This window comes from Mytilus edulis, chromosome 9, assembly GCF_963676685.1.
Source record: "Mytilus edulis chromosome 9, xbMytEdul2.2, whole genome shotgun sequence".
NCBI lineage: Eukaryota > Metazoa > Mollusca > Bivalvia > Mytilida > Mytilidae > Mytilus > Mytilus edulis.
The window spans coordinates 28649051-28671476 of NC_092352.1; the positions used below are offsets into that span (position 1 = coordinate 28649051).

The window sequence follows — 22426 nt, forward strand, 5'->3', positions numbered from 1 at the left end:
AATGTTTGACAAGAGATTGGGAATGAATATGGCGTTTTTAATGCATTAAATGAATGAAACATATGCACAAGCCAATTTTGATCACTTTCTAAAGAAAGTACAAAACTTATTTTGCCCAAAATCAAAATTTTCACTCTCGATTTAATAGGAAGAGAAAGAAAGTAATACTAATATATCAAAAGTCGTAAAAAGCTAAGACTCAACCTCATTTTAAAAGAGAAAAATTGTTTGTTTCTTTGAAATTTCATTTAGCAAACATATATTTCGATTTTTTTATGATTTTCTGATTACGTTTTCTCCTTGTCGAAATTTGCCGATTGCAAACCACGTGGTATTAATCATGTCAAAGTGACAGCTTGGGGTATTCGTATCCAAACAGTTATCACCCAAAGGGCAATTAACACCTATTTAACCACTTTCGGGCCAGATGAGCTAATAATATTCAAGATAATAACCAAAAACAGTAAAATTTCCTTAAAATTACCAATTTAGGGGCAGCAACCCAACAACGGGTTGTCCAATTCATCTGAAAATATCAGAGCAGATACATCTTTGACCTGATAAACAATTTTACCCCGTGTCAGATTTACTCTAAATGCTTTGGTTTTTGAGTTATAAGCCAAAAACTGCATTTTACCCCTATGTTCTATTTTTAGCCATGGCGGCCATCTTGGTTGGTTAGCCGGGTCACCGGACACATTTTTAAAACTAGATACCCCAATGAGGATTATGGCCAAGTTTGGTTTAATTTGGCCCTGTAGTTTCAGAGAAGAAGATTTTTGTAAAAGTTAACAACGACGGACAGTGACGGACTCAAAGTGATGAGAAAAGCTCACTTGGCCCTTCAGGCCAGGTGAGCTAAAAATCACAAAAATTGACAAAAAATTGACAAAAATTGACTATAAAGGGCAATAACTCGTTAAGGGGTCATCTGACCATTTTGGTGATGTTGACGTTTTGTAGATCTTACTTTGCTGAACATTATTGCTGTATACAGTTTATCTTTATCTATAATAATATTCAAGATAATAACCAACCAGATACTCCGCAGGGCGCAGCTTTGTACGACCGCAGAGTTTGAACCCTGAACATTGGGGCAAGTATGGACACAACATTCAAGCTTAATACAGCTCTGAATTTGGATTGTGATTGAATAGTTGACACAGCACAGGTTTCTGACACATAATGAATGTGGTCTAAGAACTTAAACTTAAAAACTTTAAATTTTAAATTGGACATGACCTATTATGGTCCAATATCCAAAATCTAAATACATGGTTAGATTCAGCATATCAAAGAACCTGAAGATTTCAATTTTTGATGAAATCAAATAAAGTTCAATCTTGGACCCTTTAGACCTCAATGTGAACCAATCTGATAACCGGGACCAAACATCAAAAATCTAAATACATGGTTAGATTAAGCATATATCAAAGAACCCCATATATACAATTTTTGTTGAAATCACACAAAGTTTAATTTTTGACCGCAATTTGGACCAATTGAAAACTGGGCCTATAATCAACAAGAGTGCACACACTGAAATGTCTCGCCTTCTTTACTAATCATTGATATTATGTTGATACTTCTAAATATAAAGCTTTATTACGACTGTCACATAAACTTAACATGAACCATGAAAATGAGGTCAAGGTCAGTTGAACCATATGCCAGACAGACATGTACAGCTAACAATGCTTCCATACAACAAATATAGTTGACCTATTGCTTATAGTTGAAGAAAATAGACCAAAACACAAAAACTTAACACTGAGCAATGAACCGTGAAAACCAGGTCAAGGTCAAATAAAACCTGCACAGCTGACATTTAGATCATAAAATATTTCCATACACCAAATATAGTTGACCTATGACATATAGTATGAGATAAAAAGACCAAAACTCAAAAACTTAACTTTGACCACTGAACCATGAAAATGAGGTCAAGGTCAGGTGACATCCGCCCGCTAGACATGTACACCTTACAATCGTTCCATACAACAAATATAGTAAACCTATTGCATAAAGTATGAGAAAAACAGACCAAAACACAAAAACTTAACTATAACCACTGAACCATGAAAATGAGGTCAAGGTCAGATGACATCTGCCCGCTAGACATGTACACCTTACAATCATTCCATACAACAAATGTAGTAAACCTATTGCATAAAGTATGAGAAAAACAGACCAAAACACAACAAGAGTGCACACGCTGAAATGTCTCGCCTTCTATACTAATCATTGATATTATGTTGATAGTCATAAGTATAAAGCTAAGCTTTATTACAACTGTCACATAAACTTAACATTAACCAAGATAACTAAACAAAGACCAATGAACCTTGAAAAAGAGGTCCAGGTCAGATGAACCATGCCAGGCAGACAGGTACAGCTAACAATGCTTCTATACAACATATATAGTTGACACATTACTTATAGTTTAAGAAAAATAGACCAAAACACAAAAACTTAACACTGTGCAATGAACCGTGAAAATGAGGTCACGGTTAAATAAAACCTGCTCGACTGACATAAAGATCATAAAATATTTCCATACACCAAATATAGTTGACCTATGGCATATAGCATTAGATAAAAAGACCAAAACTCAAAAACTTAACTTTGACCACTGAACCATGAAAATGAGGTCAAGGTCACATGACATCTGCCCGCTAGACATGTACACTTAACAATCATTCCATACAACAAATATAGTAGACCTATTGCATATGGTATGAGAAAAACAGACCAAAACACAAAAATTTAACTATAACCACTGAACCATGAAAATGAGGTCAAGGTCAGATGACACCTGCCAGTTGGACATGTACACCTTACAGTCCTTCCATACACCGAATATACTAGCCCTATTGCTTATAGTATCTGAGATATGGACTTGACCACCAAAACTTAACCTTGTTCACTGATCCATGAAATGAGGTCGAGGTCAAGTGAAAACTGTCTGACAGACACGAGGACCTTGCAAGGTACGCACATATCAAATATAGTTATCCTATTACTTATAATAAGAGAGAATTCAACATTACAAAAAATTTGAACTTTTTTTTCAAGTGGTCACTGAACCATGAAAATGAGGTCAAGGACATTGGACATGTGACTGACGGAAACTTTGTAACATGAAGCATCTATATACAAAGTATGAAGCATCCAGGTCTTCCACCTTCTAAAATATAAAGCTTTTAAGAAGTGAGCTAACGCCTCCGCCGTAGCCGCCGCCGGATCACTATCCCTATGTCGAGCTTTCTGCAACAAAAATTGCAGGCTCGACAAAAACTTAACTATAACCACTGAACCATGAAAATGAGGTCAAGGTCAGATGACACCTGCCAGTTGGACATGTTCACCTTACAGTCCTTCCATACACCAAATATACTAGACCTATTGCTTATAGTATCTGAGATATGGACTTGACCACCAAAACTTAACCTTGTTCACTGATCCATGAAATGAGGTCGAGGTCAAGTGAAAACTGTCTGGCGGGCACGAGGACCTTGCAAGGTACGCACATACTAAATATAGTTATCCTATTACTTACAGTAAGAGAGAATTTAACATTACAAACTAGAGGGTCCAAGGACCCTGTGTCGCTCACCTGATATTTTTATTTACAATTGATGCATGATAAATGCAACTGTTGTACTGTCGTTTAGTTTCAGAGATATAATACTAAAAAGTGCATTTGAAACCTATGTTTTATTTCAGCCATGTGGGCAGGCAGGGTCATCATACACAGTGGTCCCTGGATATCCTAGTGGTGATTTAAACCAAGTTTGTTTAAATTTGACAGTTGTTTCAGGGGAGAATTTTGTAAAATTTATCTAACGAGAAATGCAAAGTAATGAGAAAGTTGTGAAGTTGTGAAGTTGTTGCGCAACCCCCCAACCCCCCCCCCCCCCCCCGCTCCCCCTTTGCCAAAAAAAACAAAAAGATAATAAAAAACAAGAATGTGTCCTCAGTACACGAATGCCCCACTCGCACTATCATTTTCTATGTTCAGTGGACCGTGAAATTGGGGTAAAATCTCTAATTTGGCATTAAAATTAGAAAGATCATATCATAGGGAACATGTGTACCAAGTTTGAAGTCGATTGGACTTCAACTTCATCAAAAACTACCTCGACCAAAAACTTTAACCTGAAGCGGGACAGACGGACGAACGAACGAACGAACGGACGGACGGACGAACGAACGAACGGACGCACAGACCAGAAAACATAATGCCCCTCTACTATCGTAGGTGGGGCATAATTATCATATAAGGGCAATCTCTCCTGTTAATGATTTCTGCAAAATTCAGTTGATTGTGCAAGGGTTGTATAGCCAGCTGAGGTGGTTAAAAACTCTCTTTTGTTGTTGCAGATAGATCTTGACCTGATAAACAATTTTACCACATGTCAGATTTGCTCTAAAATGCTTTGGTTTTTGAGTGATAAGCCAAAAACTGCATTTTACCCCTATGTTCTGTTTTTAGCCATGGCAGCCATCTTGGTTGGTTGGCCACCGGACACAATTTTTAAACTAGATACCCGAATGATGACTGTGGCCAAGTTTGCTTTAATTTGGCCCATTAGTTTCAGAGGAGAAGATTTTTGTAAAAGATTACTAAGATTTAAGAAAAATGGTTAAAATTGACTATAAAGGGTAATAACTCCTAAAGGGGTCAACTGACCATTTCGGTCATGTTGACTTATTTGTAGATCAAGGATCCGGAATTTTTTTCTCATTTAATAGACATGACTGATTTCCAAATTTTGCCTGTTTTCAGAAAGGGGTACTGCTTTAATAGTGGGGTTATTTTTATTAATACAGCCAAACAGTTTTTTTAATAGAATTTTTTATGTTCAAATATGGCTACTTAATGAAACTAAATAAATGATTTATTTTTTTAAGACATGTCATTATTGTTATAGGTTCCAGTCTTGTATTACAACTCCAGTTTCCGGTGCATGTCAAAACATGGAGGGAAACAAAATAGTGCCTTTTTTTCTGAATTTTTTTCTGTTTGATTATAGGTTTATGCTGAATTGAAACATATATATAGACTTTAAAAAAATCTTGCATTTTTTGGGGGATATCAATCTAGGAAAGTGGAAGGATATCATGTTTACTGGAAGTGATGCAGCCTAGTAAAAAAAGCAAACAGAAAATAGAAAAATAGTGTTTTGACTTCAGGGTTACATAACTTTTTATTCTTCGTGGCAAGACCCACTTTTTTTTCGATTAAATCACAATTTCACATTAGTACATTTATGATATGAACATGAATTTTTTTTTTCTATGTAGCATTTTTTTTTTATTTTTTATTTCAAAGATCAGCTGTTTAACATGTCAGCCTATGGAGCAGTCAATTACAAGACTGCAACCACAACATATAGACTATCTCAAGCCATGATTTTGTCCAACAAAACTTGAAGAACTGTAATTTATTGCTGGAAGGCGTACACCCAATCTGAGGAATAGGCAGACTGTTGACTTTTAAATTGATTGAGATGGCCCTGTAACTAACAGAGAAATACAAGAGTATAAGTTAAATCAAAGAGCAGATTGCTCTGAGGGATATGATTGCCATTGTTTCATTGACACATGTATACATGTAGCTGGATCATATTATTTTCAAAACTAAGTCAACTGCACATGTAAAATATAGAAATCTGAATAGTTACAAAATGGTCAATCCCGGATAAAAGTGAACGAACAATGTACTTAGGCCTATTGTGTTTTATTTTTGTACTATCAATTCCAAGTTTACTTTCCACAGCAGTCACTGACACTCAGAGTGAGAGAAGGTATTTCACTTTGTATCTTATCACCTATTTTCCTACGTTAATTCTGGGAGGAACCCCATTCCTAACTCTTTAAATATTTAATTTCCTTTGGGTCAGTGATCATGACTCCTTTCCGTACACATTCCTCGGTTTAAATTGCGATCGTTTTCAATATAATACTACGTTTATCGACAGAACGAGCTAATACTCGACGTGATGTTTTGATTCAAAATTCATTTCCGGAAGGGAGACAACTCGAAACGGTAATATGGAAGACTCCATTTCGCCTGAAGGGGTGTTCTCGTTACAACTTGACGATGAGGAATACATTTATTTTAATTTAAATGATGCATATGATTTAAAATTATGCAACAACAATAACCCTCAATAGCAGACATACATAGAAAAGATCCCATGAGTTATAAATTAATAAATTGAGTGGGGAATCCAGAGCAACCATTCAATCTAATACCCCTTGAAGTCAAGAAAACTACATGCATGCGCATAATTACCAAAACAAACCCCTGGAACAAGAACGTATATTAAAAATGTTTATTAAACGACCTGGATGGTTCTCTTTTTATTTATGGGAGTACAATCACAAATATCAGTTTCATAACGGTAACAAATAAGAAAAACTCCACTTCAGTTCTTATATGACAGAAATGGATTTATCGGAATTCAGAGAACTCTCGCATTTTATCACAACTAGGGAATTCCCTCTGACGTGTTTCTAAATTTATAAAAACACTAAATATAAATACTGCTTAATTCTGACTTTCCGTGTTGTTAAAAACACGCATATAAGTCAAGAGAAATGTCAAACATGAAGATTATGAGAAGAACATTATAGGACAGTTGTTTAAGTTCAATCCTTTTGTTTGTTTTTACCTTTTAAAGCAAGACAATCATAAGAATCTGAGATGTTCCTTAATGTTTAGAATAAAACGATTGACGTGAGGGCAATGCTCTGAGCCACCGGTATAAGTCTACAGATTGCTTGAAAGCAATCGTATCCCAAAAAGGAAACCTTATTTAGCATTCTTATTGTAATGTTAGCATCAGAGTTTTTAAATTAAGTCAGATAGAAACAAGGGAAGCCCTAATATTCATTACAAAAAGTTTGTATTTCAAGCACATTAATAATTTTTTAGAAAAGCCGGATGTTCATTTCAATAAAGGTTAGGAAAATACAAAGGCATTACGTACAAGAGAAGCCAAATTTCAGAACCAATAAAAGGAAAGGGAAACTTTAAATACAAAGAAAATAGAAATTGTGTAGTTCTGTTAGGGAAGCCATATATCTGCTAGATTTATTAATCATAAATGAGAAAGATATCCAACCTAGAATATATGAAACTACTTGGAAAAATATTGTCTGATTTTAATTGTTATGTAAATATAAAGAGATGACCAAGAAAAGCCATGTATTCAGGGCTTTCTTTTACATATTTAATTTAAGCCCTAACCACATGCTAAATAGGCCAATAACCAGATTGCTTATTCTTTAGAAAACATTAAAATTTACCATTACTTTTATTAATAGAAGGTAAAAGTCTGAATCACCCTTTTCTCACCATTTAAAAAAAAAAAAATTAGATAGTTAAGTTTATCATATACTTAGACTAAATAACATATGATTTTTACTGTATGATAATATTATGTTTAACCTAACATTAAATTAACGTAAACTCCATATTTTTCGAATTGGTGCTTAGCGGGCTGATATGAAAAGTTTATCACATGCTTTGATTGTTATCACATGCCTTTCCGTAACGTTATCACATGGCATTCCGGTGATACTCGGCAAATTCCGGAAAATACACCTCAATGCTATGCTTTCAGTCAAAAACAATTATTTGGATACTGAAAAATATATTGTGTAAAATAATAAAAAACAGAAAACAAAAAAAATATTAAAGAAATGCATTTTTTACTGTATAAAAAGTTTCAAACATAATTTAGAAAGTTACTTTAAAAAAGTTGACTTTTCAAAACGTGTTCATTGGTATATTGTTAAATTATTTTTTTTGTCGATTCGTCCATAAATTTTTCTTCTCTGTTGAGGCATATGATGAGAAAGATTTCATATCGAATGTACTAAATCTGGGGTCCGATGTCCGTGAACTTTTCAATCTTTCAACTTCTATTTTGGAACCACGTAAAACGATCAATATATGAATCTGCTATTTTTCTCCTTTGTTGAAGCATATGATAAAAAGATAATAACATGTCATTTTTCATATCACATGAATTTTCAGCCCTAGGTCAATATCAGCCCTCGAGCCATGCAGCTCTTGGCCTGATATTAAACCTAGGGCTGATAATACATGCGATATGAAAAATGCCCATGTAATAATCTGATAATATCCTTAGGTATCATTCAGTTTTAGCAAATACTGTAAAATATCAGTTGCAACTCTCATACAAAGCATTTTTACGCAGCATAAAAAAGAATGTGTGCCTTTTTAAACTAATAGCAACTTATTCCCTTTGCATGAAAGTATTTTTTCATTAAAAAGGAGTTACCTTTATCATTTTTATTAGTTACATATATATAACCAAATCCCATTTTATCAACTTTTAGATTTCTGATTTATATCAAATCAATATCTTAAATAATTATGTGGTTGATATTGGTTGATTGATAGGTGTCTGCTGTACACAATATGGTCACATGAATAATAGATCAACTTTATTACAATATAGGACAATTTTCATGGTAACCATTTTTATTTATATTCCTGAGATTAATATGTTTAATTGATATTGTTATTCAGTCTGCACTTTGATGAAATGTTTATAGTAGATCTTTCTGGTGTTTTATTGAACTTTCAAAAATTCACCTTGACAACCAATCAGACAATTATTTAAGTAGTTTACAGCCATAAAAAATATATCAAATCATGATGGGAGGCTGAAGACATAGCTATTAATTTAGGATCTTTACATTATGACACAACATGAATGAAATTTACATTTTTCAAGAGCTTTATGACAGCTGGACATCTATCGTTAAGTGGTTTTACTAAAACTGCATGTAATATAACAAAGACGTCTAAACTGTATGAATTTGTATTGATGACTGAAGTACAAGATAACGTCATAAGTAAACGACTTTGGATATACCAATTTCTCTGCTAAATTTCTTGTAATAAATGACCTTGTGGCGCCTTTGTCAAAAAGGATCTTTGCATCAATCGTTTGGTCTTTGTAGCTTAGCGGTGCTATTGCGGTCTTTAATAAAACATTTGGGCGATCACAATTTAAAGATGAATACAAAACAGACGTATCAGATTTCTCCGCGTTGTGTTTTTGTACTGTACTTGTACTACTTGTACTGGTAGTTTCTTTATCATGATCGTTGTTGCATAGACTTGTGTGGTGACGTCTATCACATTTCTTGCAGTTTGATTTAGATTTGCAATCTACTACGCGGTGTCGCCCTAAGCAATTAAAGCACAATCTATCTTCTTTAACAATTTTCATGCGGTCATTCTGGTCTGTATATTTAGTACATTCTGACGAAAAGTGGGGTTCCTTGCAGTATGCGCAGCTAATTTGATTAGATTTCTGTGGTGAATTGGTTTTTGGCCAGTTTTCGCGAGATTTTGTGTTTGTGTAGAAGGTAGCTGTAGTACTAGGACTTTCAAATGTTTCTGTACTTCTACCAGACTCTAAAAAGTTCCTTAAAAATAGATCTCCTAAGATCACCAAGATACCAATCTGCTGAACCGTGTTCACATGTTAAGTTTTTGCGTATTTCACTGGGCATTTTGTTGAGTATGACTGGTACTAATAACGAGCCGTACGAGTCTTGAGCTTGTCCAAGAGATTCTAGTCCTCTTATGTATGTCTCTGTTCTGTCATAGTAACTTCTAAGTTGTGAAAGCGTATTCTTTGGTGCGGGAATGTCTAGTAGTGCTTGCATGTCCGAATCTTTCATGTATGAGTTCAACAGCTTTGTTGTAGTTTGTGTGTGTAAGAGCAAATCCGGCAATTGTGTATGATGCTTCTCCCTCTAGTAACGACTTACGGTAATTAAACTTTTGAACGTCGGTTAGAGTGTTGTTGTTGTGAATTGCGGAATCAAAAGAATCCCAAAAGGATTGCCATTCAAGTACGTTTCCATCAAATGTAGGTAAATTCAATTTCGGTAGTTTATGAAAGTTGCTGCTATTGACGCTTGAATTTGAACGTAAAGACGTGAAATTGAGGCCAGTATTTTGTGAGTCATCTCTTATGTTATATACGGGGCCAGCATTTTGAATAGGCTGCAGTGTTTTCTAGCGGCTGCATTTAAACTAGATGTATGAACGTGAATACAAGAATTTTACGTATTTTCGTCTCTAAATTAAATTTATACTCATCTGTGTCAAGTATCTCTTGCTCTATATCCTCCTCTTGTATACTATCTAAAATGTTCTTATCCAAATCCTTCAGAATATCTTGCTTTTCCTTTAATGTATCCAGAATTGTTTCCAGCTCGTCCTCTTCCGGTTTTTCTTCTGTTTCACTTCTCTCCTCAAATCTTCTTAAAATCCTAGAAACTGCGCTTCTGTGTCCCGCTCGTATAGATTTCAGCTTTGAAGTCATCTTCTTCTGGTCACGGTACCAATATCGTAAAGTGGTTTTACTAAAACTGCATGTAATATAACAAAGACGTCTAAACTGTATGAATTTGTATTGATGACTGAAGTACAAGATAACATCATAAGTAAACGACGTTGGATATACAATAATGTCGCGTTACGTTAACGCTCTCTTCTGTGCGTGATTTCCAACAACATCTCTGTATAATGGATAACTTTGATCATAAAAATCAATAATTTTGTGAGGCAGTCAATTTTGGTGAAATTTACCAACATTTTACTCACTATCTTATTGATGACATACTTATAATTGATTTTAATATATATAATTAGTTGTATGACCTCGACCTCAAATCATGACCTTGAGTTAAAGTTCTTAGGCCGTGAAAATTTTTGTGAACTATTAACAAGACCAACACTGGGTTTGGACCTGTGTCCCTTCATGCAATTGATTGAGCTGTCCTTCATTATACAACTCATCATTACAAAGAACAAGACATATCAAGTCATTTCTGAATATAGCAGGTGATTATAAAGTTGATTCCAGTATGCTACCCAGTATGCTATTCATTCTGTGAATGAGGGTATAATTATTCCTATATCCCACTAAACATAGAATGCAATGGTTTAATTTCAATAATAGTTGTGGCAGATAAACTATTACCAGGTATATTGTTGTTCCTATCTTAAAGTCATTTCCTAAATTATATTGTCCCTTATGTATAATGTGTACTCTTAAATAAACATAATCAAACTTTAATTTTCCTTCCCAAAATAATGTGTGTTTACAAAACTTGTAAAAAACGTTTATTCAGTTTGTAATCTGCTTATGTTTTACATTTATCAAAATAAGCTTTCTTGTTGAAACTCATTAATAAATAAACAGAAAAAAGTAACATTTTAATCTACATTTCTGGAACTAATCAGTGTTCTTTTATGTAAATTGTAAGAAAGTGCTGTGCAAAAAAAAGGCCAAGATGAAAAGCATGAAACATACAACATGTACAATATCCTTTCAATCAATATCTAATCACAAATTATTACAACTTCCTTTCTTATAGGGAAACAATTTATTTATGTATGTATAATCAAGTTTTATGTCACAATAAACAATAAAATCAACTACTAGACACATCAAAACAGAATATTTCATGAGAAAATTAAACAACGTCTATGTTATTGACATTTAGTGATTTTCCTGAGTATACCTCATTTTAGTAAAGAAAAAGTCTACAAATGATTTGCTATTTAGAAATCTTGTAAACAATGATACGTAGTTTAAAACCCCATCCATGTAGCTAATGTATATATTTTCAACTCAAAATGAGGAAAAGTTTAGACATATCCCCCCCCCCCCTATTTTTTAACCACATATTTTTATAATTAAGACCAGATGCTCCGCAGAGCGTAGCTTTATACGACCGCAGAGGTTGAACCCTGAACGGTTGGGGCAAGTATGGACACAACATTCAAGCTGGATTCAGCTCTAAATTTGGATTGTGATTAAATAGTTGACACAGCATAGGTTTCTGACACAGAATGAATGTGTTCTAATGAACTTAAAATTTTTGTTTTCTCTTAGAGTAATTCACTATGCTGTTTAATATTAATCCTCTCAAAAAAATGTTTGAAGAAATTTTCTTTTTTATTTATGAACTTTCAAATGAGAAAAATTGAACCCAATTTTTTTAATCACATCCCCCTTTCCCTTATTCCAAAACTAATCTCAATTAAAATTTCTAATGGAGTTTGCAACAATAACTACTCATTTAAATACATCATAAAATATTAAAGTGTAAAAAAACTGCTTGTAATCACTGAATGGTAAAGATTATTTTAATTTATCAGTTGGTAGTAAAAAGTGAATATACATTGTATATTGTATATAACAAAGATTTAAGTTGATTCTGGACAAAGAAAGATAACTCCAATTAAAAAAAAATCTTCAATATTTTGCAATTAGATATTTCTTGCTTACTGTTCTGGACAAAGAAAGATAACTCTAATTAAAAAAAAAATTGCTATTTCACAATATTGTGCAATTAGATATTTCTTGCCATTGCGCAATACTGTGCAATTGAAAAGACTTGCTATTGCACAATACTTAATATAATAATTTTAGATCCTGATTTATTCAATTTTTGATGAAATCAAACAAAGTTTAATTTTGGACCCCGATTTGGACCAACTTGAAAACTGGGCCAATAATCAAGAATCTAAGTACATTTTTAGATTCAGCATATCAAAGAACGTAACTGATTCATTTTTTGTCAAAATCAAACTAAGTTTAATTTTGGACCCTTTAGACCTTAATGTAGACCAATTTGAAAACGGGACCAAAAGTTAAGAATCTACATAAACAGTCATGACAGTTAGATTCGGCATATCAAAGAACCCCAATTATTCAATTTTGATGAAATCAAACAAAGTTTAATTTTGGACCCTTTGGGCCCCTTATTCTGTTGGGACCAAAACTCCCAAAATCAATACCAACCTTCCTTTTATGGTCATAAACCTTGTGTTTAAATTTCATAGATTTCTATTTACTTATACTAACGTTATGGTGCGAAAACCAAGAAAAATGCTTATTTGGGTCCCTTTTTGGCCCCTAATTCCTAAACTGTTGGGACCTAAACTCCCAAAATCAATACCAACCTTCCTGTTGTAGTCATTAACATTGTGTTTAAATTTCATTGATTTCTATTTACTTAAACAAAAGTTATTGTGCGAAAACCAAGAATAATGCTTATTTGGGCCCTTTTTTTGGCCCCTAATTCCTAAACTGTTGAAACCAAAACTCCCAAAATCAATCCCAACCGTACTTTTGTGGTCATAAACCTTGTGTCAAAATTTCATAGATTTCTATTAACTTAAACTAAAGTTATAGTGTGAAAACCAAGAAAATGCTTATTTGGGCCCTTTTTGGCCCCTAATTCCTAAAATGTTGGGACCAAAACTCCCAAAATCAATACCAACCTTCCTTTTGTGGTCATAAACCTTGTGTTGAAATTTCATAGATTTCCATTCACTTTTACTCAAGTAAGAGTGCTAAAACTAAAAGTATTCGGACGACGACGACGACGACGACGACGACGACGACGCCAACGTGATAGCAATATACGACGAAATTTTTTTCAAATTTTGCGGTCGTATAAAAAAGGCTTTCAAATTTGCAAAAGTATCACCTCCTCCAAAATATATAAATATATGAGATACTTATATTTATAACATAAAATTTGCTTTAATTTAAATACTGTATGTTAGTAAACATTATCATGTTTGTCTTGGTAACAATCCAATATTGGATAATGATAAAATGATTTGATTTGATTTGATTTGAATATTTGATAATATCACAACTTTCCTGGAAATAATTTATTCATTTCATAATTTCTTTCTAACCAAACTGTAACAGTATGTTTACACATCTTATAAATTATTTTTTTTTGGAATAGTATTTGTTTTAATGAAACATGGTGGTTTTACTCCTATACTGGGAATGTTTTTTAGTAGAATTTCAGAGATCTCCCTCTATGACAGCTGAAGACGAGGTTTTGCTTGAACAACATTTTCAAGCTAAATGTATGATGACCTGTACACTTATTCTTCTACAAAACAACTTTATTACAATAAGAGTTAATAAATATTCTCTATTTCTTCAAATCATGCATTCATGAACTGTTCACTAAATGACTGGTAGAACAAATTTTCTTACCTCTAATTTCAAAGTAGCAACTTTTTCAAGGGTACCACAAAATATCTTTATTGCTCTAGGTCTTGAGGTCAATTGTTTTCTTATTGTTTGTGTGGTCTGTCTAATCTTTTCTGGTTCTTCATCCAAAGGAACAAGTAAATACAAAGGAAGGCTAACCACAGTTTTCAACCATCCCAAATGCTCAGACCATATACTTAAAAAGAAATGGTATAGGATTAACATGCAATATAAATCATATTTTTATAAGGTTTCTATGTGTAGGTACCAGAGTAAAGACAAAAACATGTCTAAAGAACATCCCCTCTAAAAATAAATTGATGAAATAAGGACTACCTAATCATGACAATGCATTTATCTTGAATGCTTATTATACAGGATAAATAGATGAAAGAGACCTATTGTTTATGACAATTATCTGAGATCGGATAAATTGATATATACCGGTACATTTGTATTAGAAAGTGATCAACTGCTCATTATTTCTGTTTATTAGGTTTTCTTACATTTTCTTATCTGCTTTTAATCAAGTAAGCATAGTGAAGAAGTTAAACACCCAATTTAAGATTGTATTTGGGTCTTCATTCTTATAATAGCAAGTACCATGAAGAACTAATAATTATCACAACTGTACAAAAATTTCCTCAATATTTTTTAATTGAAATCTACTTTTGTTTAAAATACAATGTAAATTCCAGAACCATCTTACCCAAAGTTCACCATTCTAGAACAAGCTTCTTGTCCCATTGTTATATCATTCTCAATGAGTATATCTATGCTATTCATCATTTGGATTCCAAATTCTCTCAAGGCTTGACCTTCAAATCTAGAAGTAAATTGAACAGAATTAGAGTGTTAAAATAACATGTATATTATTACATAGTACATGTATCTACCAATGTTAACCTAAAGAATCACTATTAAACCACAAGTAGAACAGAAACTTATTGCCCTTCTGGAGGGGGACACCTGAATTCATCCCAGGCTTTTTTGCGGTTAAATCTTTTGTTTACTATATAGTGTATTGTGAAGTGCAGTTTGTCTTTTGTTTTTTGTTTATTTTAGGTGTTACAAGTCCTTATTTTATAAATGATTTTCAATTGTCCAATTGTTATTTTCTTCCTAGATAACAATGTTTGATATGAAACGATTACAGTGTATTCTATCATACACACTTTTTGTAAACAAACAAACACTTAAACAAACCATTAAATATTCATATCTAAGATGTAAATCCAAAAGCAAAATCTCTTATTGTATTTAACTTGCCTTTGAGCTGCAACAAGCAAACATTGCAGACATCCATCAAATATACTTCCATTTGATGACATCAAAATCTTAAAAAGCTTTTCAGTCAAATCTGGAAATCTTTTGAGCATCCATGTTCTCCAGTGTTCCAAAGTTATGACTTCCTTCATGATATCAAAACAAATTGAGGAAAATTCCGAACTGTCTTGTTGGTCATTGTCAGCTTTTCTACATATCTCACAATAAATTCTTTCCAGAAATTCAGTAAGATGTTCTCCCAAATCCTCAGAATGTTTTGAGAAATAGAAAATAACAAACTGCACAGCAGATTTTGTAAGAAACAGACTATTTTTCTGCTGAAATATCTCAACTGTTACTGACATTAAGTCTACAATGAAAAAAATATTCAATTTTGTTTGTTTAAGTCAATGTTAAATTCAAACATTTAATTCTTTTACTCAAATTCTAAATAAAGAATACATATATATATGAAGACAGAAAACTGCATGGCTTAGCATTGACCTAATTATCCTTGTATGGATAAGTATAATAAAACATAATTCATTATGGTAAGTCAATTGCATACGAGTTATAATTTATAAACACATCTTTTGATACCATTGCACTAATATTATATAACTTTTTACAGTTTAATGTGTCCATGTGATAGATCTGTGATATAGAAGGCAAACACCTACATCATTTGGTATCTGGTGGTAAGTTGTTTCATTGGTTACATTGTGCTACCTCTCCTTGTTTTATATATGTATTTATTCACAAGAAATGCTCACACATGTTATTTTCCATCTGTATCAGCTAAGACAGAAGACAGAAAAAAATCCATTCCTATGGACAAAGAAGACCTCAAACAGCATTTTTTTTGGTTGATTTCAAAAGAATATTGGTTTTAATTCCAGTAAGTTTAATGATAGCTTAAACTTTAGTATATTGTATATGCAGAAATTGAGTTAATTCTTTTTATTGAAATTAGTTAATATTACCTTTTAAGGACTGTATCATATACAAAGGAAGAGTTTTCAAAACTTTATAAAAAGCTTCACCAACTGCCGGTGCTGCAACAAGATCATGTGACAGTGCTGTCTGTAGAACATTAATCACATGACTTTCATACAAAGCATTCAGTTTGGTCTGGGAACCAAGTATACTTGCCACATGAATGCCAAACACAAACACTGCTGTAGATGTTGTTCTCTCAGGGATAAGCTTTAGAAAGTTTTGTATACTGCAGTCTTCAACATCTTTCACATGATCCACTGAAAAATTTACAAAAATATGTAGCAAAGTTATTCTAATATAAAGATACTTAAATATTTACTGCCATGATAGAACTTTTTAAGATTCTGTGTATTCACAAATTTTACACAAAAAAAATGATTTTATGAAAAATGACTATCATTTTTATTTTAATTTTATCATGTATTTATTTTGCAACAAACAATAAAATAGGTCTTGTTTACATGTAATTTGAGTACATACATAGAAGTAAGTCAAATTGAAACATATTGTCAGAAGAAAGATTAACTTCACAGAAAATTAAGGAAGTTCTCATACTGTTAATCATAATTGCATGCTGTGTGAGTCATAAAATATTGGTCAAAAGATTGAAAACCCTTATTTGATCATTATTTTCACAATTCATTTCTAACTGATCATATGTATGAAGTTTCAAGTTGCTGCGACTACAATGTCATGATAAACAACCTTACACCACTGCCCCAAGTAAAGGGAGGTTTAGGATTCCGCTTACATGTTTAACCACGCTTAATTTTGGATGTATGCGCCTGTCCCTAGTCAGGAGGCTGTTATTCAGTGGTTGTCGTTGGTGTGTTAAATATTTGTTTATCGTTCATTATTTTGAATATTATTTAGGCTGTTTGTTTTCTTGTTTGAATTGTTTTACATTTGTGATGTTAGGGCCTTTTATAGCTGACAGCTTTGTTCATTGTTGAAGGCAGTACGATGACATAAAGCTGTTAATTACTGTGACACTTGATCTCTTGTGGAGAGTTGTCTCATTTACAATCATACCACATCATCTTTTTTTTGTTATATTAAACAAAACTTTTAACCTGATAAGTGATGGAATAAAACACACACACGTCCCAGAAAAACAATATGCCAACCGGCAGGTCATTTAAGAGAGCACCCATATATATCAGTCATATCATAAATATCTTATTATTTTTCTCTTCTGAAAATATATTTACTGTATATTATTCAAAGGGAAGTAATCATTGTACTTTTTTGTATTATGGTAAGAATTGAGTTATTTAATGAAACATTTAAATTGTGATGTTGGTGTACATCAAAAAGACAGCAACCCTAACAAGATAATCAAAGTGCTTGTAAGCATTGAATAGTAAAAATGGCCTTAAATTATCAGCGGGAAGTGATGGTATACCGGTAAAGCATAATTTAATTTTTTTTCAGTGTAATTTGATACCCCAGAGCTCCAGATAAGCTGCGTATTTGCGTGATCACGCAATACAAACAATAAAAAACCCAATGCAATTGCCCATTGCAGGGTTCAATAACCCAATTAATTCAAAGGAAAACCCAATTATATGCCCAAACCATGAGTTCTCAACCCTTTAATTGGCTACTGTTTGCGTTATTTACCCTTATCTGTTTACAGTCGTCGCGTAAATCTATGTTTATAATATTTATAATTGGAAATTTCCTTTCGTTCTAAAAATAGATCCCTGCATCAAGTAGCTGAAATGGGTCCCTGTTGGAGTTTTCCGTTGCTCAATAGGTACACGTGTTTTTGAAAACATTTCGGTCTTCTCTGCGTTTATCCAATTAGCGTGTGTCATTTAGTCATGTTTCTTTGCATTGCTCGAGACTTATCATAACATACATTGAAATAAAACGAAAGTGAATGTCCGGTAAAAATATTAAATAGAAGCATGTTTTCTGCTTCTTTTGAAAAGCTGAGATAAAGTAATGATAACAAGACTCAGACAGTGTTGTAGGAAGCGTCCATCGAAAGCACGGGCGTGTGTGCGTACCTTCTAATGAGAACATTGCTAATAAACACGGGGTTTCGTCAAAAACGAAATCAGTTGGAAAAAGTGAAAGGCTATGGCAAGCCGTTCTCGTCAAAACTATGTTTAAACCATTTTTCGAAAAATTTACACACTGAGAATTACAACAAAGCACACTGAGATTTGAAAACTTCAAAACGCACACTGAGAATTGAAAATTACACACTGAGAATTGAAAATTACACACTGAGAATTAAAAATTACACACTGAGATTTCATAAAGACGCACTGAGATTACAAAAATGAAAAATGCACACTGAGAATTGAAAATTACACACTGAGATTTCAAAAAGACACACTGAGAATAAATAAACTGAAAACACACACTGAGAATTTGAAATTACACACTGAGAATCTAAAATTACACACTGAGAATTTAAAATTACACACTGAGATTTGTGCGCACTTTTTATGCGCACATATCTAATTAGCATACTTAATCTGAATCTATTACAAGCTTAAAACAACAAGGGGACAGAACTCGTTAGTCCTTCGATTTGGTTCCAAATTATTAATAAAAAAACCTTTAGAAATACAAGAACAAGAAAAATACCCACTTACTCTTATTACAAAATATAACCAAATGGTGAAAAACTTTATTAAAATTATAAGAAAACATTGGAACAATCTGCAAAAGAATACAGTGAAATTTTTACTCAAGTGTCTATTATAGCATATAAACGTAACAAAAATATAAAAGATTAACTAGCGAAATCAGGGAAACAGTCGGAAGACTTTTGAAAAGGGACAGATGTTTAATTACTGGTAGTAATGATCTGAATTATAGGCAACAAATTTATGAATATGAGCGATGTTAAGTCTTGAAATTTATTACGAATGTTGGTTGAAGGAATCGCATTTCATTATAATGACAAGAGTTCTTGAGATCAAGATATTAATCTGTTGAATTATTCATCGCATGAATATTCATTAGTAATTTGCATATCAATCTCAGTGTGTATTTTTGAAATCTCAGTGTGTAATTAACAATTCTCAGTGTGTGTTTTTCAATTTATTTCATCTCAGTGTGTCTTTTTAAAATCTCAGTGTGTAATTTTGAATTCTCAGTGCGTGTTTTTTATTTTTTTAAATCTCAGTGTGTAATTTCGATTTCTCAGTGTGTTATTTTAGGTTTTTAAATCTCAGTGTGTATTTTTGTCTAAAAAAAGTGTTTAAACATAGTTTTGACGAGAACGGCTTGCCATAAAAGGCCAAATCAATTATGACATGATAAAGCATGAGAAACCAAAAGTTCTAATAAAAGACAACTAAACCTAGATTTATATAAATTGAATAAACCAAAATCATTCAAGTATAATTAGAGTTTATGTAATATTTTTTTTTCTTCATTTTACGGTTAATTAATGAATACACACACAGGCACTGGTCTCCGAATTTATTATATAAAGGTGTAAGACGAGTGCCTGTGAATACTTATATCCGTTTTTGTGAGAAAATACAAAACTGGCAGAAGGTTTGGAACGGGCCACAAATTAAACCTAAAATTGCTCCTCAGTGAATAAACCAAATAAAACAGCTAGCAAATAACCCTAACCCTAACCCTAAACCAAATAAAACAGCTAAACAAAGAAAGAACATATTTAAGATGGAAAAAAATCTGGGGTTGATATTGCCTAAATATTCAATATTGTGTTGATGAAAAAACCCAATACATTCAGGAGCTTGGTGGTGAAAAACCCAATTTGATATTAACATGAGGGGTGAATTGGAATTGATAATGCAATTAAAAAACTTTATCACCCAATTATGTAAGAAAATGGTGGGTAAAAAACCCAATTTGTGAATTCTTATCTGGAGCTCTGATACCCCATGATTTTTATTTTATAAAAAGTACTTAAATCATGTTTTGTGATTCTGGGCACACCAAAGTCCACATTGTATGTAGAAAAAAATGTTTAAGTTCATATCATGTATGTAGTAATGTGAAATTGTGATTTAATCAAATAAAAAGTGGGTCATGCCACAAAGACTAAAAGTTAACAATGCCACACCACTTCCAGTAAACATGATATCATTCCAATTTCCTCACAGGGTTGCAAGATTTTTTAAATCTATATATATGTTACAATTCAGCATAAACTTTTAATTAAACAGAGTCCAATTTTTTTCTCAGAAAATTGGACAATTCTATTTCACTTCATGTTCTGACATGCCACGAAAACTGGAGTTTTAATACCAAATCAAATCAAATCAAATCCAATCAAATAATTTTATTGGTGTAAATTCCTATACAGAAATGATACCAGCTGACATTTACAAAATACAAATACAAAAAAATAAACAAACAAACAAACAAACAAACAAACAAAAAAACAACCAAACATATTTTCTCAATGATCATGATAAGAGATACATATTTTATATTTACATTGCGTGGAGGTGTTATTCATACAATATTATTAATTCAAGCTGTTACAATCAGCTTTAATACTATAAAAGCTCTTAACAACATTATGTTTGCTTTAAATGAATGTTCAAATCATACATATCACTTATTCCAGCTAATACCAGACTGGTACCTGTGCAATCCTAGACAAAGAAAGATAACACCAATTTTTAAAAGATGATTTTAACAATGACATCATTGATATTTTTAGAACACATATAAGATTCTTGCACCTTGCAAAAGTAATAACCTTGGAAGATTTGGAATTCAATTATTTTGGATATCAAGTCAGTACCATAGATTTTTTATTGCATTTCATGCAATGTTTGGTGTTACATTTTGTAGTACTTTTATATGAAATGTTGTATGCACTTTAAACAATATCTGTTTTGTTTTGTAATTGTATACAAACTTTTTTCTGTAGTTATAGACAAGTCAGAGGTCCAGCTATGTCTTGAAATTAATTAAGATAATGCAATATTTCTGAACATTTTTTAACAAACTAGTTGAACAAACAACTACAAAAAGAAATAAGAAAGTAAGTAAGTAAATAGTTTATTATAGTGTAACTTTCTAATATAAAACATCATAAGTACTATAAAAATCTTTAAACCATAGGCATACTAGATCCCTGTCATTAAGATATATGAGACACTTACAGCCTTTTCAAAATAAAAATGCATACTAGAATATAAAATAAATATTAAATAATAGTAATTATATACATTTTGTACATGTCATGAAAAGAACTTAAAAAAGGGACTGCACAACCACTCCATTGGACATGCAAATATACAGAAATCACCTAGAAGTTCTTAAAATTCTTCTTCAAGTTCTATTTTGGACATGTGGAAACTAGCTCTTTGAGAAAGTTGCCTTGCCTTGTTAGGATGCGTTCCATCTCCTCGAGTCTGGTGTTGCTGAGTTGAAGCTGTTTCTCAATTGCTTGTAGAGACTGTTTGAGTAAAAATGCCTGCTGCTCCTCGTGTGTTGGTGTTGTTTGTGTTGACGTTGTTACAAACATTGGTGGCTGTGTTGCTGACTTAGTTGTTGGTGATGGTGGTGTTAGAGCAGATAGATGAGGTGAAAGTTCAGGTGTAACTGATGGTGACATGTAACGGAACAGGTTATTGATATCCTCTCCAGTGCTCAACTCAATGGCTAATGTAGCAGTTCTGATAGCCATAATGATTACATGTATGATGATTGATGAAAATTTTAGTTATATTTATATCATAAATCTCATTAATGAAAACAACTCAAGTAAAATAAACATTCTTTGAGGACAAAATAAACAATCCTTGAGAAAAAAAAAACATTCTTTGAAATCAGAATGTAAGTATGAGTAATTATCTTTTCAGAACAACAAACAGTTCACAGCTTGTGTGCATTTTCTTTGATCTAATTTTACTATTATTCTATACTCATTTTCCAATTTCAAAAATTGAAAGTTAATTATTTATCATTTTAAGATAATATATATGTAACACATTGTTTTATAACCCATATATGGAAATTGTTATTAGGTACTATGTTTGATATACACCGGTGACAAAACCTATGTAATCTATTTATGGGGGTCTGAATGATGGTCCTTCAGTTTTGTATTC

General features: G+C 32.4%; 1 protein-coding gene across 1 annotated transcript in view; it reads right to left on the reverse strand.

The window, feature by feature from the left end:
- The window catches only part of LOC139488023 (uncharacterized), a 93038-nt gene that overhangs the window by 68478 nt on the left and 2134 nt on the right, over positions 1–22426 (reverse strand). Inside the window, exons 2-5 of the mRNA XM_071273337.1 lie at positions 16343–16615; positions 15363–15729; positions 14803–14919; positions 14097–14289 (exon numbers count right to left, since the gene is read on the reverse strand). Of these exons, the coding sequence (XP_071129438.1) occupies positions 14097–14289; positions 14803–14919; positions 15363–15729; positions 16343–16615 (950 nt within the window). The remainder of the gene's footprint in view (positions 1–14096; positions 14290–14802; positions 14920–15362; positions 15730–16342; positions 16616–22426) is intronic.